This window comes from Mobula hypostoma, chromosome 14, assembly GCF_963921235.1.
Source record: "Mobula hypostoma chromosome 14, sMobHyp1.1, whole genome shotgun sequence".
Lineage (NCBI taxonomy): Eukaryota > Metazoa > Chordata > Chondrichthyes > Myliobatiformes > Myliobatidae > Mobula > Mobula hypostoma.
Window position 1 is genome coordinate 79,559,726 of NC_086110.1, and position 14,924 is coordinate 79,574,649.

The 14,924-nt window shown below is 45.3% G+C and overlaps 1 protein-coding gene across 1 annotated transcript in view; it reads left to right on the plus strand.

Moving 5' to 3' along the window:
- Positions 1-14,578, plus strand: part of utp4 (UTP4 small subunit processome component) — a 100,853-nt gene extending 86,275 nt beyond the window's left edge. The window contains exon 16 of the mRNA XM_063067294.1: positions 14,303-14,578. Within this exon, the coding sequence (XP_062923364.1) occupies positions 14,303-14,419 (117 nt within the window). The 3' untranslated portion in view covers positions 14,420-14,578. The remainder of the gene's footprint in view (positions 1-14,302) is intronic.
- The last annotated feature ends 346 nt before the right edge of the window (positions 14,579-14,924 follow it).

Sequence of the window (14,924 nt, forward strand, 5' to 3'; positions counted from 1 at the left end):
CCTCTGAAATGATAACACTGAGGAATTTAAAATTGCTGACCCCCTTCATCTGTGATACCCTGAGGAGGACTGGTTCATTGAGCCTTCCGGTTCCTCCTCCTGAAGTCAATATCAGCTCCTTGGTCTTGCTGACATTGAGTGTGAGGTTGTTGTGGTGGCACCACTCAGCAGAGTTTCAATCTTTCTCCCATATGCTGATTTGTCACCGTCTTTGTATAGGCCAGTGACAGTGGTTTTGTCAGCAAACTTAACTATGGCATTGGCGCTGTGCTTGGCTTCACAGTCATAAGTATAAAGTGAGTAGAGCAGGGACCTAAGCACACAGCTCTGTGTTGCACCTGTGCTGATAGAGGTTGCGGAGGAGATGTTGTTGCCAGTCTGAACTGACAGGTCTGCAAGTGAGGAAATCTAGGATCCGATTGCACAAGGAGGAGGTATTGAGCCCAATGTCTTGAAGCTTATTGATGGTATTGAATGCCAAGCTGTAGATGATGAAGAGCATTGATGTATTCATCTTTGCTGTCTGGGTGATCCCGGGTTGAGTGAAGAACCAGTGAGGTGACATCTGCTGTGGACCTGTTGTATTGATAGGCAAACTGGAGCAGATCCAAGCCATGTCTCAGGCAGGAATTGGGGGGTTTTATCACCACCCTCTCAAAGAACTTCATCACAATTGGATGTAAATCCTACTAAACGATAGTCAGAGTCAGATTATCACGTTCTGAGGCACCAGTATAATTGAAGACTGCTTGAATTGGGTGTGTACCTCAGACTGTTGAAGTGAGAGGTCAAAGATATCAGGGAATACTCTAGACAGGTGATCAGCACAGGTTTTTAGATCTTGGCCAAGTACTCCATCTGGGCTGGATGCTTTCTGTGGGTTCACCCTCCTGAATGCAGCTCACACGTTGGGTTCAGAGACTGAAATCATAAGATCATTGGGGAATGTAGGAGTTTGTGATAGTTTCACCATGTTTTGACAGTCCAAGCGAGCATAGAAGGCATTGAGTTAAACTGAGAGCAAAGCCCTGCTATCTCCCATGGCGCTTGATGTAGTTTTATCACAGTCCCCCACCCTGCTCTCATGACTATACCCCTCCCCCACACAAAACCACCACGGTGGGCTTCACGGCTGAACAGGTGAGAAGACAGCTGAAACGTCTCAACCCAAGCAAGGCTGCAGGACCGGATGGTGTCAGTACCAGGGTGCTCAAAGCCTGTGCCCCTCAGCTATGTGGAGTACTTCGCCATGTATTCAACATGAGCCTGAGGCTCCGGAGGGTTCCTGTGCTGTGGAAGACGTCCTGCCTCGTCCCTGTGCCAAAGACGCCGCGCCCCAGCGGCCTCAATGACTACAGACCGGTGGCATTGACCTCCCACATCATGAAGACCGTGGAGAGACTTGTTCTGGAGCTGCTCCGGCCTATGGTCAGGCCACACTTAGATCGCCTCCAGTTCGCCTACCAGCCCTAACTAGGAGTTGAGGATGCCATGGTCTACCTGCTGAACCGTGTCTACGCCTACCTGGACAAGCCAGCAAGCACTGCGAGGGTCATGTTTTTTGACTTCTCCAGTGCGTTCAACACCATCTGCCCTGCTCTGCTGGGGGAGAAGCTGACAGCGATGCAGGTGGATGCTTCCCTGGTATCATGGATTCTTGATTACCTGACTGGCAGACCACAGTACGTGTGCTTGCAACACTGTGTGTCTGACAGAGTGATCAGCAGCACTGGGGCTCCACAGGGGACTGTCTTGTCTCCCTTTTCCTTCACCATTTACACCTCGGACTTCAACTACTGCACAGGGTCTTGTCATCTTCAGAAGTTTTCAGATGACTCTGCCATAGTTGGATGCATCAGCAAGCGAGATGAGGCCGAGTACAGGGCTACGGTAGGAAACTTTGTCACATGGTGTGAGCAGAATTATCTGTAGCTTAATGTGAAAAAGACTAAGGAGCTGGTGGTAGACCTGAGGAGAGCTAAGGTACTGGTGACCCCTGTTTCCATCCAGGGGGTCAGTGTAGACATGGTGGAGGATTACAGATACTTGGGGATACGAATTCACAATAAACTGGACTGGTCTAAGAACACTGAGGCTGTCTACAAGAAGGGTCAGAGCCGTCTCTACTTCCTGAGGAGACTGAGGTCCTTTAACATCTGCCGGACGATGCTGAGGATGTTCTACGAGTCTGTGGTGTCCAGTGCTATCCCGTTTGCTGTTGTGTGCTGGGGCAGCAGGCTGAGGGTAGCAGACACCAACAGAATCAACAAACTCATTCGTAAGGCCAATGATGTTGTGGGGATGGAACTGGACTCTCTCACAGTGGTGTCTGAAAAGAGGGTGCTGTCTAAGTTGCATGCCATCTTGATCAATATCTCCCATCCACTACATGATGTACTGGTTGGGCACAGGAGTACATTCAGCCAGAGACTCATTCCTCCAAGATGCAGCACTGAGCGTCATAGGAAGTCATTCCTGCCTGTGGCCGTCAAACTTTACAACTCCTCCCTTGGAGGGTCATACACCCTGAGCCGATAGGCTGGTCCTGGATTTATTTCATAATTTACTGGCATAATTTACATATTACTATTTAACTATTTATGGTTCTGTTACTATTTATTATTTATGGTGCAACTGTAATGAAAACCAATTTCCCCCGGGATCAATAAAGTATGACTATGACTATAAGAGATGATAATACTCGAGCCCTACCACAGCTGTTGAGCATCCTTCAGTGATTCACATTTGCTCTGGAATTGCCACTTCGCATGTGAGATGGCTTTCTGGAGATCGTACCTGGGCCTCTTGTATCCTTCTTGGTCACCAGACCTGAATGTCACTGATATGGTCCTTATCAGATTGTGGATCTCATGGTTCATCTATGGCTTCTGGCTGGGGAAGACTCTGAATGATTTTCTCAGGACACACTCATTTATGACTGCTTTTATAAAGCCTGTGACAACCATAGTGTATTAGGTTCAGATCCATAGATGAGTCCTTGAACACAGCCAAGTTCACAGGATCAAAGCAATCCTGTAGCCACCCCTCTGTCTCCCATGGCCACCTTTGTTGTTCTTATCTCTGGAGCCTTGCTCTTTAGCCTCTACTTGTACGCAGGTTGGAAAAGGACAGTTAAGTGATTAGACGCAAACAACAGGAATTCTGCAGATGCTGGAAATTCAAGCAACATACATCAAAGTTGCTGGTGAACGCAGCAGGCCAGGCAGCATCTATAGGAAGAGGCGCAGTCGACGTTTCAGGCCGAGACCCTTCGTCAGGACTAACTGAAGGAAGAGTGAGTAAGGGATTTGAAAGCTGGAGGGGGAGATGCAAAATGATAGGAGAAGACAGGAGGGGGAGGGATGGAGCCGAGAGCTGGACAGGTGATAGGCAGAAGGGGATACGAGAGGATCATGGGACAGGAGGTCTGGGAAGAAAGACGGGGGGGGGGGTGACCCAGAGGATGGGCAAGAGGTATATTCAGAGGGACAGAGGGAGAAAAAGGAGAGTGAGAGAAAGAATGTGTGCATAAAAAAGAGTAACAGATGGGGTACGAGGGGGAGGTGGGGCCTAGCGGAAGTTAGAGAAGTCAATGTTCATGCCATCAGGTTGGAGGCTACCCATACGGAATATAAGGTGTTGTTCCTCCAACCTGAGTGTGGCTTCATCTTTACAGTAGAGGAGGCCGTGGATAGACATGTCAGAATGGGAATGGGATGTGGAATTAAAATGTGTGGCCACTGGGAGATCCTGCTTTCTCTGGCGGACAGAGCGTAGATGTTCAGCAAAGCGGTCTCCCAGTCTGCGTCGGGTCTCACCAATATATAAAAGGCCACATCGGGAGCACCGGACGCAGTATATCACCCCAGTCGACTCACAGGTGAAGTGATGCCTCACCTGGAAGGACTGTTTGGGGCCCTGAATGGTGGTAAGGGAGGAAGTGTAAGGGCACTTACCACCATTCAGGGCCCCAAACAGTCCTTCCAGGTGAGGCATCACTTCACCTGTGAGTCGACTGGGATGATATACTGCGTCCGGTGCTCCCGATGTGGCCTTTTATATATTGGTGAGACCCGACGCAGACTGGGAGACCGCTGTGCTGAACATCTACGCTCTGTCCGCCAGAGAAAGCAGGATCTCCCAGTGGCCACACATTTTAATTCCACATCCCATTCCCATTCTGACATGTCTATCCACGGCCTCCTCTACTGTAAAGATGAAGCCACACTCAGGTTGGAGGAACAACACCTTATATTCCGTATGGGTAGCCTCCAACCTGATGGCATGAACATTGACTTCTCTAACTTCCGCTAGGCCCCACCTCCCCCTCGTACCCCATCTGTTACTCTTTTTTATGCACACATTCTTTCTCTCACTCTCCTTTTTCTCCCTCTGTCCCTCTGAATATACCTCTTGCCCATCCTCTGGGTCACCCCCCCCCCCCGTCTTTCTTCCCGGACCTCCTGTCCCATGATCCTCTCGTATCCCCTTCTGCCTATCACCTGTCCAGCTCTCGGCTCCATCCCTCCCCCTCCTGTCTTCTCCTATCATTTTGCATCTCCCCCTCCCCCTCCAGCTTTCAAATCCCTTACTCACTCTTCCTTCAGTTAGTCCTGACGAAGGGTCTCGGCCTGAAACGTCGACTGCGCCTCTTCCTATAGATGCTGCCTGGCCTGCTGCATTCACCAGCAACTTTGATGTATGTTAAGTGATTAGATTTCCCGAAATGCCTCTAGGTACAGAACGATTGGCATTTCTCCTTGTAGTAAAGCAGTGGTCAAGTATGTTGGGACCCCTGGTGCTGCAGGTTATATGCTGATGGTAATTGGGCAGAGATTTCTTTAAACAAGCCCAATTATTGGAATGGAGCTGATATTATTCATGTGAGCTATCTAGTTTGATCCCCTTTTCCCTATATCTCACCTTGTTTAATCCCATTACCAGTACTTACTTGATGCGATGTTACAAGTAGGGCCATTCAGCGCAATGAGTACTTATTAAACCAAATGTGCCTTTGCAGTCTCATGAACAAATTAACCAATTAATGAGCTAATATTTTTGCCAATATCCAATTCTTTTTTGGAAGTGTTAAGATAAATACAACCTCTGCCTTTTGAGAATTACATTGATTATTATTACTTGCTGTGTTTTTTTTTAAAAAGCTAACTTTCCTCTGCATACTTGCTTTAATGGTTTAATGCTTCTTGAAGAGACCCAACTCCTAAACATCAGAATATTAAAACTTATACTAGTTTTAAGTTTTACTTTCATGTGTAAACTGAATCTGAACTTGTATCATGTTAAGGTTATTATTTCCCCTGAGGATATAGGCATCCGTTAGTTTCATGAGACCATGGATTTGCGCCTTGGAAGGTTTCCAGGCCGCAGGCCTGGGCAAGGTTGTATGGAAGATCGGCAGTTGCCCATGCTGCAAGTCTCCCCGCTCCACGCCACCAATATTGTCCAAGGGAAGGGCATTAGGACCCATACAGCTTGGCACCAGAGTCACAGAGCAATGTGTAGTTAAGTGCCTTGCTCAAGGGCACAACAGGATATACTATCTTAAATAATGTCATCAACTCTTTTTCCACCTCCCTCAGTCTAGTCATGACCAACCTCTCAAAGCATTTCATCACTGTAGATGTGAGTGATACTGGGCGATGGTCATTAAGGCAGCTTGCATTATTATTCTTAGGCACTGGTATAATTGTTGCTTTTTTGAAGCAAGTGGGAACTTCTGTCCATAGCAGTGAGAGGTTGAAAATGTCCTTGAAAATTCTCACTAGTTGGTTGGCACAGGTTTTCAGCACCTTCCCAGGTACTCCATCTGGACCTTCTGCCTTGTGAGAGTTCACTCTCTTTAAAGACAGCCTAACATCGGTCTCTGAGTCAGAGTTCACAGGGTCATCAGTTGCAGCAGGGATCTTCACAGCTGTAGTGTTCTTCCTTTCAAAGTGTGCATGGAAGGCATTGAGTTCACCTGGTAGTGAAGCATCACTGCCATTCACGCTATTGGGTTTCACTTTGTAGGAGGTAATGTCTTGCAAACCCTGCCAGAGTTGCCGTGCATCTGATGTTGTCTCCAACCTTGTTCGAAATTGTCTCTTCACCCTTGAAATAGCCCTCTGCAAATCATACCTGATCTTCTGGTATATACCTGTGTTGCCAGACTTGAATGCCACAGATCTAGCCTTCAGCAGACGACGAACCTCCTGGTTGATCCATGGCTTTTGGTTTGGGAATGTACAGTAAGTCTTTGTAGGCACACACTCATCCACACAAGTTTTAATGAAGTCATTAACAACTGCAGCATACTCATCCAGGTTCGAAGATGAATCCCTGAATACAGTCCAGTCCACCGATTCAAAGCAGTCCTGTAGGTGCTCCTGTGCTTCCCTTGTCCAAACCTTCTTGGTCCTCACTACTGATGCTGCTTTCTTCAGTCTCTGCCTATACTCGGGGAGTAGAAGTACAGCCAGGTGATCAGACTTCCTGAAGTGAGGGCGTGGAATAGCATGGTGGGCATTCTTGATGGTGGTGTAACAATGGTCCAGTGTGTGGTTTCCTCTGGTATTGCAAGTGATCTGTTGATGGTAATTGTTTAGTTTTTTTTTTCAGACCTGCCTGGTTAAAATCTCTCAAAGCAATGGTGAAGGCGTTAGGATGTGCTGTTGCGTGCATGTTGATCCCATTACTCAGATCATCGAAAGCCTGATTGACATTGGCCTGAGGTGGAATGTATACTGCTACCAAAATGATATATAATATGCCAGAATATATATGATATGAGACTTGGATGTAAATTTAGGTGGTTAGGTTAGTAAGTGCACAGAAGGTACGAAGATTGGTGGTGTTGGAAACAGGAAGATTGCGAAATGATACAATGGGATATGGATGAGTTGCAAATATAGTGGTGAAAAGGCAAATGGAGTTTAATCTGGCCAAATATGAGATGCTGCACTTTGAGAGATTGAATGTGGAGGGACAGTACACAGTTAATGGTAAGAACATTAACAGCACTGAGGTATAGAGGGATTTTAGAGGTTTAAGAGGCTCTTAAGTAGGCTCATGACTGTGCAGGGAAAGCAGGGATATGACCATTGCATTGGTAGAGTAGATTACTATTGCTCGGCATTTAATAACTAGTTTAATTAGTAGGTCAAAGTGCCTGTTCCTGTGCTGTACTATTTCTTTTATACTGGCTATCCTTCTCCTCGCTCACCAATGTAGGGCTCTGATCTGAAACATATAGAACATAGAACAATATGGGCCATCTGTTGGGGTCATCCGTTGCATCCGGTGCTCCTGGTGTGGCCTCCTCTACATCGGTGAAACTCGACGCAGATTGGGGACTGCTTCGTTGAGCACCTCTGCTCCATCCGCCACAATAAACGGGATCTCCCGGTTGCCACCCAGTTCAACTCTGCTTCACATTCCCATTCGGATATGTCCATACATGGCCTCCTCTACCGCCATGGTGAGGCTAAACTCAGGTTGGAGGAGCAACACCTCATATACCGTCTGGTAGTCTCCAGCCCCTTGGTATGAACATTGAATTCTCCAACTTCCAGTAATTCCCTCCCTTTCGCACCCCCCATTCCAGTTTCACTCTGCCCCCTCCCCCAGCTGCCTATCATCTCCCTCATGGTTCCGCCTCCTACTACCCATTGTGTTTTCCCCTATTCCTTCTTCATCTTTCCTGCCTATCTCCTCCCTGCTTCTTCTCCCTCAACCCTTTGCCTTTCCCCTTACTGGTTTTTCACCTGGAACCTACCAGCCTTCTCCTTCCCGCCCTCCCCCCACCTTCTTTAGGGCGTCTCTCCCTTCCCTCTTCAGTCCTGACGAAGGGTTCCGGCTGGAAACATTGACCGATCGTTTCCACGGATGCTGCCTGACCTGCTGAGTTCCTTCAGCATGTTGTGAATGTTGCTTTGACCCCAGCATCTGCAGATTATTTTGTGTGAACAATATGGGCCCTTTGGACCACGATGTTGTGCCAACCTTTTAACCTACTCCTAAGATCAATTTAACCCATCCTTCCTAAATAACTCTCTATTTTTCAATCTTCTATGTGCCTCAACTAAGAATTTCTTAAATGCCCCTAATGTATCTGCCCTTACCATCACCCTGGCAAAGTGTTTTGCACACCCACCACTCTCTCTAACAAACTTGTCTCTGACATCACCCCAATACTTTCCTCCAATTACCTTAAGATTATGCCCTCTTGTATTAGTGATTTCTGCCCTAGGAGAAAGTCTGACTCTCCACTGGATCTATGCTTATCATTTTTGTATACCTCTATCAAGTCATCTCTCACTGTCCTTCGCTCCAAAGAGAGAAGTCCTAGCTTGTTCAACCTATCTTCGTAAGACATGCTCTCTAGTCTAAGCAGCATCCTGGTAAATCTCCTCTGTGCTCTCTCTAAATCTTCCACATCCTTCCTATAATGTGGCAACAAAATTGAGCACAGCATTTCAAGTGTGGTCTTATCCAGGGTTTTATAAAGCTGCAACATTACCTCTCAGTTATTGAACTCAATCCCTGACTAATGAAGGCCAACACACCTTAACCAGCCTATCAGCTTGCCTCTAATCCTCTATTCCTCAACACTGCCAAAATTCCTGCCATTAACCCTATATTCTGCCTTCAAAATCAACCTTCCAATGTGGATCACTTCACACTTTTCTAGTTTGAATTTCATCTGCCACTTCGCAGCCCTGCTCTGCATCCTGTCAATGTCCTGTTCCAACCTATAATAACTCTCTACACCAGGGGTTCCCAAACTTTTTTAAGCAATGGACCCTTTCCTTTAACCAAGTGGTCTGTGGACCCAGGTTGGGATACCCTGCTCTACACTATCCAATAACCATCGTGTCATATACATGCTTACTAACTCACCCTTCCACATAAAGAGCAGGGGTCCCAGAACAGATCCCTGTAGAACATCACTGGTTACTGACCTCCGGGCCCACTAAACTCCATCTGCTGTCAGCTCCTGCTGCCTTTAGGCAAGCTGATTCTGTATCCACACAGCCAAGTTTCTCTAGATCCCATACCTCCTAACTTTCTGAATGAGCCTACCATGAGGAACCTTATCAAATTAAAATACATATACACCGCATCGACTGCTCTAGCTTCACTTTGTCACATCCTCAAAGCATTCAAGAGACAATGGAGTTGAGAGAGATGGAATGGCGGAGCTGTCTCAATGGGCTGAATGGCCTAATTCTCCTATATGTTATAGACTTATTATCTTATTATGTCAGGTTCACGAAGCATGACCTGCCCCTCACAAAGCCATACTGACTCTCTTCAAAGGCTCATAAATCCTATCTCTAAGGATCTTCTCCAATAATTTGCCCACAACCCAAGAAAGATTCACTGGTCTATAATTCCCAGGATTATATCTGCACACTTTGCTAAACAAAAGAATAACATTTGCCACCCTCCCATCTTCTGTAACTATTGTGGCCAGCGAGGATGCAAAGATTATTGCCAAAGATGAGGCAATCTTATTTCCTTGTTTCCTGTAATAAACTGAGGTAAATCCTGTCTAGCCCTGTGGACTTGTCTATCCTAATGCTTTTCAAAAGTTTCAGCACACCCTCTTTCTTAACGTTGACAAGTTTAAGCATATCATCAGAAGTTCAAGCATATCATTATGCTGTCCTCAGAAACTCAAGGTTCCTATCAGGGGTGAATACTGAAGCAAAGTATTCATTAAGGACCTCTTCTACCTCCTCCAACTCTAGGAAGATGTTTGTTCTGAGTGGGTGAGGCTTCCGTCAGTCAGGGTCGATCTTGGATGTTGCGTTCTAGCCGTCTTGATGTGCAAGCCTGGTCAGTACGATATGGAGAGCAAGTTGTTGCCCATGTAGCAAGCTCCCCCTCTCCAACATCAGAACTTAAAGGAACAGCAGAGACCAGTACTGTTTTGTACCACAGCATCGCAGGAGTTTCCAGGCAGCGTTGAACTCAACCTAGGACTGCCTTAGGGACACCAACTCAGGGTTTACTCCCAAAGCCTTTCCATGAAAGGGTACAGCCGCAAGACAGTGGAGGTTTGAGATCAGAATTTTTCTTCTACTACCAACCACAGCTGACGAGCCTCATCTGCCTGAAGTGAATGATTTTAAGTCTCCAGTAACCTGCCTTTGCCCTGTCTCCTGTCCATAAGACATAGAAGCAGAATTAGGCTATTCAGCTCATCGAGTCTGCTCTGCCATTCCACCATAGCTGATCCCGGATCTCACTCAACTCCATACACCTCCCTTCTCACCATATCTTTTGATGTCCTGACTGATAAGAAAATGATCAACTTCTGCCTTAAGACATGATCCACTTCAGAGCATTCCATAGATTCATTGCTCTCTGGCTTTAAAAAAAATCCTCCTTTCCTCTGTTATAAAAGGTCGCCCCTCAATTTTGAGGCTGTGCTCTCTAGTTCTGGATGCCCCCACCGGTGGAAACATCCTCTCCACATCCACCCAGTCTAGTCCTTTTCAACATTCAGTAGGTTTCAATGAGATCTCCATGCATTCTTCTAGATTTCAGTGAGTTCAGGCCCAAAGCTGCCAAATTCTCCTGGTATGTTAAACCCTTCATTCCTGGAATCATCCTCGTGAATGTCCTCTGGACTCTCTCCAATGACAACACGTCCTTTCTGAGATATGGGGCACAAAACTGTTGACAATACTCCAAGTGTGGCCTGACTAGTGTCTTATAAAGGCTCAGCATTATCTCCTTGCCTTTATATTCTGTTCCCCTTGAAATAAATGCCAACATTGCATTTGCCGCCTTTACCACAGACTCAACCTGTAAATTAACCTTCACCAGGACTCTTAAGTCCCTCTGCACCTCTGATGTTTGAACCTTCTCCCCATTTAGAAAATAATGCACTACTGTCTCTTTTACCAAAATGCATTATCATACACTTAACACTGTATTCTATCTGCCACTTCTTTGCCCATTCTTGCACTTTGTCTGAGTCTGCTGCAAACGCTTTGCTTCCTCGCATTGCTTGCCCCTCCACTCTAGGGCTGTTACGGATGGACAATTATCTGCCGGCTTGGGTTGCAAAGCCTCATCCATTGAATAAGAAATCTGCGAACTTGCTAAACTTTCTCCTGCATTCATCTCCCAGTGAGCAGCCTCTGCCAGGCTATTCGTAGCACAGTGGTTACGGAAACTGAGCTTCATGCTGTGCATTCTGAACACGCTATGACAATGTTATATTTGAGGCTGTCAGTGTGTAAATGGTCATGTGCATTCCATGGATGGGGCAGTTCTGGTTAGTTGCAGTTGAGTCCTGTTGGAAGACAGGATTGAATTAATCAGGAAATAGATTTCAAAGTAAACTGAGAGCATATTTCCTGTTAGAGTGGTCATTAAAGATGAGCATCACAGCTGCGGCTTGTTTGGAGAGGAACTGAAGTGGCTGAATGATTGACAGTGCTCACTATCAAGGCCATAAACACTAGACAGAACTGTTGTTGCTCTGAGAAGGGAGCTGTGTTTCTCTCCTGTTTTTGTTGACAGCATTTTCTCTAGAAATGTGGGACCTACGTACTTGGTTGGTAGCTGCGTGTCAGTAGAAAAAGATTTTGTAGTTGGGGTAAATTGGTTTATGATCATCCTTTGCACTAAACATTGTGTTTTGTATGCCAGTCATACTGATTATTTCATTACTACAGTGCATTGAGCTAGTAGAAGGTTGATCAATAATAGACAAAGTGCAGCACAGGCAGACAATAAGCTGCAAGACCAGAATTATGTAGGTTATGAAATTGTCCATCTCATTTTACTAGGGAACTTTTCAGTGGTTTTATAACAACAGGATAGAAGCTGTTATTTAGCTTGGTGTTAAGTGCTTTCAGGCTTGGGAGGTGGGAGATGAGAATATCAGGGGTGGGAGGGTTCTGTTATTATGCTGGCTGCTTAATGAGGCAGCGGGAAATGTAGACGGAGTCTGTGGATGGGAGGCTGATTTCCATGATGTGCTGAGCTGTGTCCACAACTCTGCCGTTTCTTGCTGTGTCAGGAAGCAGTTGACATGCCAAGCTGTGATGCATCCGGACAGGATGCTTTCTATGGTGCATTGATAAAAATTGGTGAGATAAGGGAATATGGCAAACCTTAGTACCTGATGGAGAGGTTCTGGCGAACTTGGCATCTGCATGGTTAAACCAGGATAGACTATTGATGTTCATTTCTAGGAACTTGAAGCTCTCAACCTTCTTGACTCCAGCACCATTGATGTAAACAGGAGCGTGTTCATTGCCTTATCTCGACCTCCATAAAGGGGTGCCAAAGCTTGAACTTTCTTTATGGCAAGGTCCAAAATGGGTAGGAAGAGACGTATCATAAAACTGCAGAAAGTGACATGGAGAAATTAGGAAAATTTTAATAAACTACACTCATCTCTGGAGCATCTGAACAGTAAAGATACTTGAGTCTATTTATTGACTATAATTCTTCGATACTAGAATTCCAAACAAATTCTAGAGCATGGGAGTTAATGCTTCCCTCTGCAACTGAGTCCTTGACTTTTGGCCAACAGACTGCAATCAGTAAGGAGAGCAATCAGCAACACCCCCATCACAATTATTCTAAACACTGGTGCTCCACAAGGTTGCCTTCTCAGCCTCCTACTTACCTCCTATACACTCCTCTAACTTTGTCGATGGGTTTTCAGATGATACCTCCATAGTTGGCCACATCACAAATAACGATGAGTGAGTACAGGAAGGAGAGAACATAACAAGAGTATCATGACGAACAGCGTTTCCCTCAATGTGAACAATACAAAAGAGGTGTTCATTGACTATGAAGAAGGATGGTGCACATATTTCTGTCTACATCGATGGTTTTGAGGTTGAAAAAATCAAGAGCTTCAGTTTCTTGGGTCAAGCATCAATAGCCTGTCCTGGTCCATCCATGTTAATGTAATTGCCAGGAAATCTCACCAACGTCTCTACTTCCTCAGGAGGCTAAAGGAATATGGCATGTCCCATCAATGCTTACTCATTTCTATCAATGCACCATAGAAAGCAGTCTGTCTGGATGCATAGCAGCTTGGTATGGCATTTGCAAGATGTGGAGCTCAGCACATCACGGAAACCACTCTTCCCTCTATAGACTGTGCCTATACTTGCTGCCACACACCCTGGGTTTTCTCTCTTCTCCCTTCTCCCGTCAGGCAGAAGATGCTAAAGCTTGAAAGCATGGACCACCAGGCTCCAGAACAGCTCCCATGCAGTTATAAGACTATATTGAAAAGACCTCTTGTATGATAACATAGAAAATCTGCAGCACATTACAGGCCCTTCGGCCCACAATGTTGTGCCAACCATGTAACCTACCCTAGAAGCGGCCTAGAATTTCACCACAGCATAGCCCTCTATTTTTCTAAGATGAACTCTTGGTCTCACTACTATTTTGTTATGATTTTACACTCTATTGTTTACTTGCACTTTTGCAGTAGCTTTTACACTTTATTCTGCATTGTTATTGTTTTATTTTAGTTAATGCACTGGATAATGACTTGATCTGTATAAACAGAATGCAATACAAGCTTTTCACTGTATCTTGGTACCTGTGACAATAATAAACCAACACCAATAAAATACAAAGAATCAATTTAATACTAGATGGCTTGCATTTTAGGTGGGGGGAGGGGGTAACTTTAAAGGAGTTGTGCAGGGCAATTTATTTTAAACACAGATTTGTGCCTGGAACCGTAGCCTGGGCTGGTGAAGCAAAAATGATTGAGGTGTTCAAGAGGCTTTTTAGGCACATGAATGTGCAGAGTATGAAAGTTTAGACATTGTGTAGGCACAGCATAATGGATCGAAAGGCCTGTTTTTGCTTCATGTTTGAACTCAATCACTTTAATAACAGATCTTTGTCAGCAGAATTTAGATGAGAGAACAGTGTAATGTATTTGTCATTAAGGTAGATTGCAAATGGCTGAAGTGTCTATGACTGATTCTTGTGGCCTGTTGCCAGTCTGCTGAGCTGAAAATGAACAACTTACTCCTATTTGACCAATCCTCAGCCTAATATGTTAACCCCAATCCCATTAACCCTAACATGTATGATTTTGTTGAATATCCAAGCATATCACATTGTCCTTTAAACTCCAATACATTTTGTGAATACTACTTCCTTTTTGTGAAACTAGTTGCCCAGACAGGGAATGTTTTTGAAGTGCACTTTTCTGACATCAGCAAAGTTTTGTCTTGTAGCAGCTTTGATGTGTTTTTATTTGGTGAGATACTGCAATCGTCCTCTTTCTCCGCAGCCTTTGCTCCATCTGGAGCTGTTGATGGATGACTCTCTTGTTGTGGTGGAGCGTCCCATGATGGAGATCATCTCGCAGCTGCCCATGCCGGTCCGAAAGAAGAAATTCGCCACATAGTTGGCTCCTGGATCTGATGTACTGCATCTTTCAAGATGCTGACTTGGACTGTTCTCTAAAAGTTGCAGTGGATTTCCAACCTTGTAATGTTTTATATAAATAAATATTGTCAATTTCTGATTGTAACCAATATCCAAATACTGGCTGATGAATAACTGTCACATCACTTTCTGAGGTTTGCTCTAATTGTCTACTGCCATCCCAGGGGAAACTAAGATTTTTCGCAATACTAAGCAGATTCTGACTGACCTCTGCAATGGAATCTTCTCCAAAAATTCTGAAGGATTGTGGGATAGCATAGTGGATGCATAGGGGATGTTAGTTCACCCGTTCCAGCATTTCAGACCAAGCAAGTGAACTGGATACTGCTACTACAATGTTCTTCTTTCAGTTCAAAGCGATGCCAGAAGCACACTGCAGTAATATTTCTCCTCTGTGTAGCAGCTACACTGTCAATGATGATGCTCTGTCAATCCAAGGCCTTGCATTCTCAAATCTATTTTCA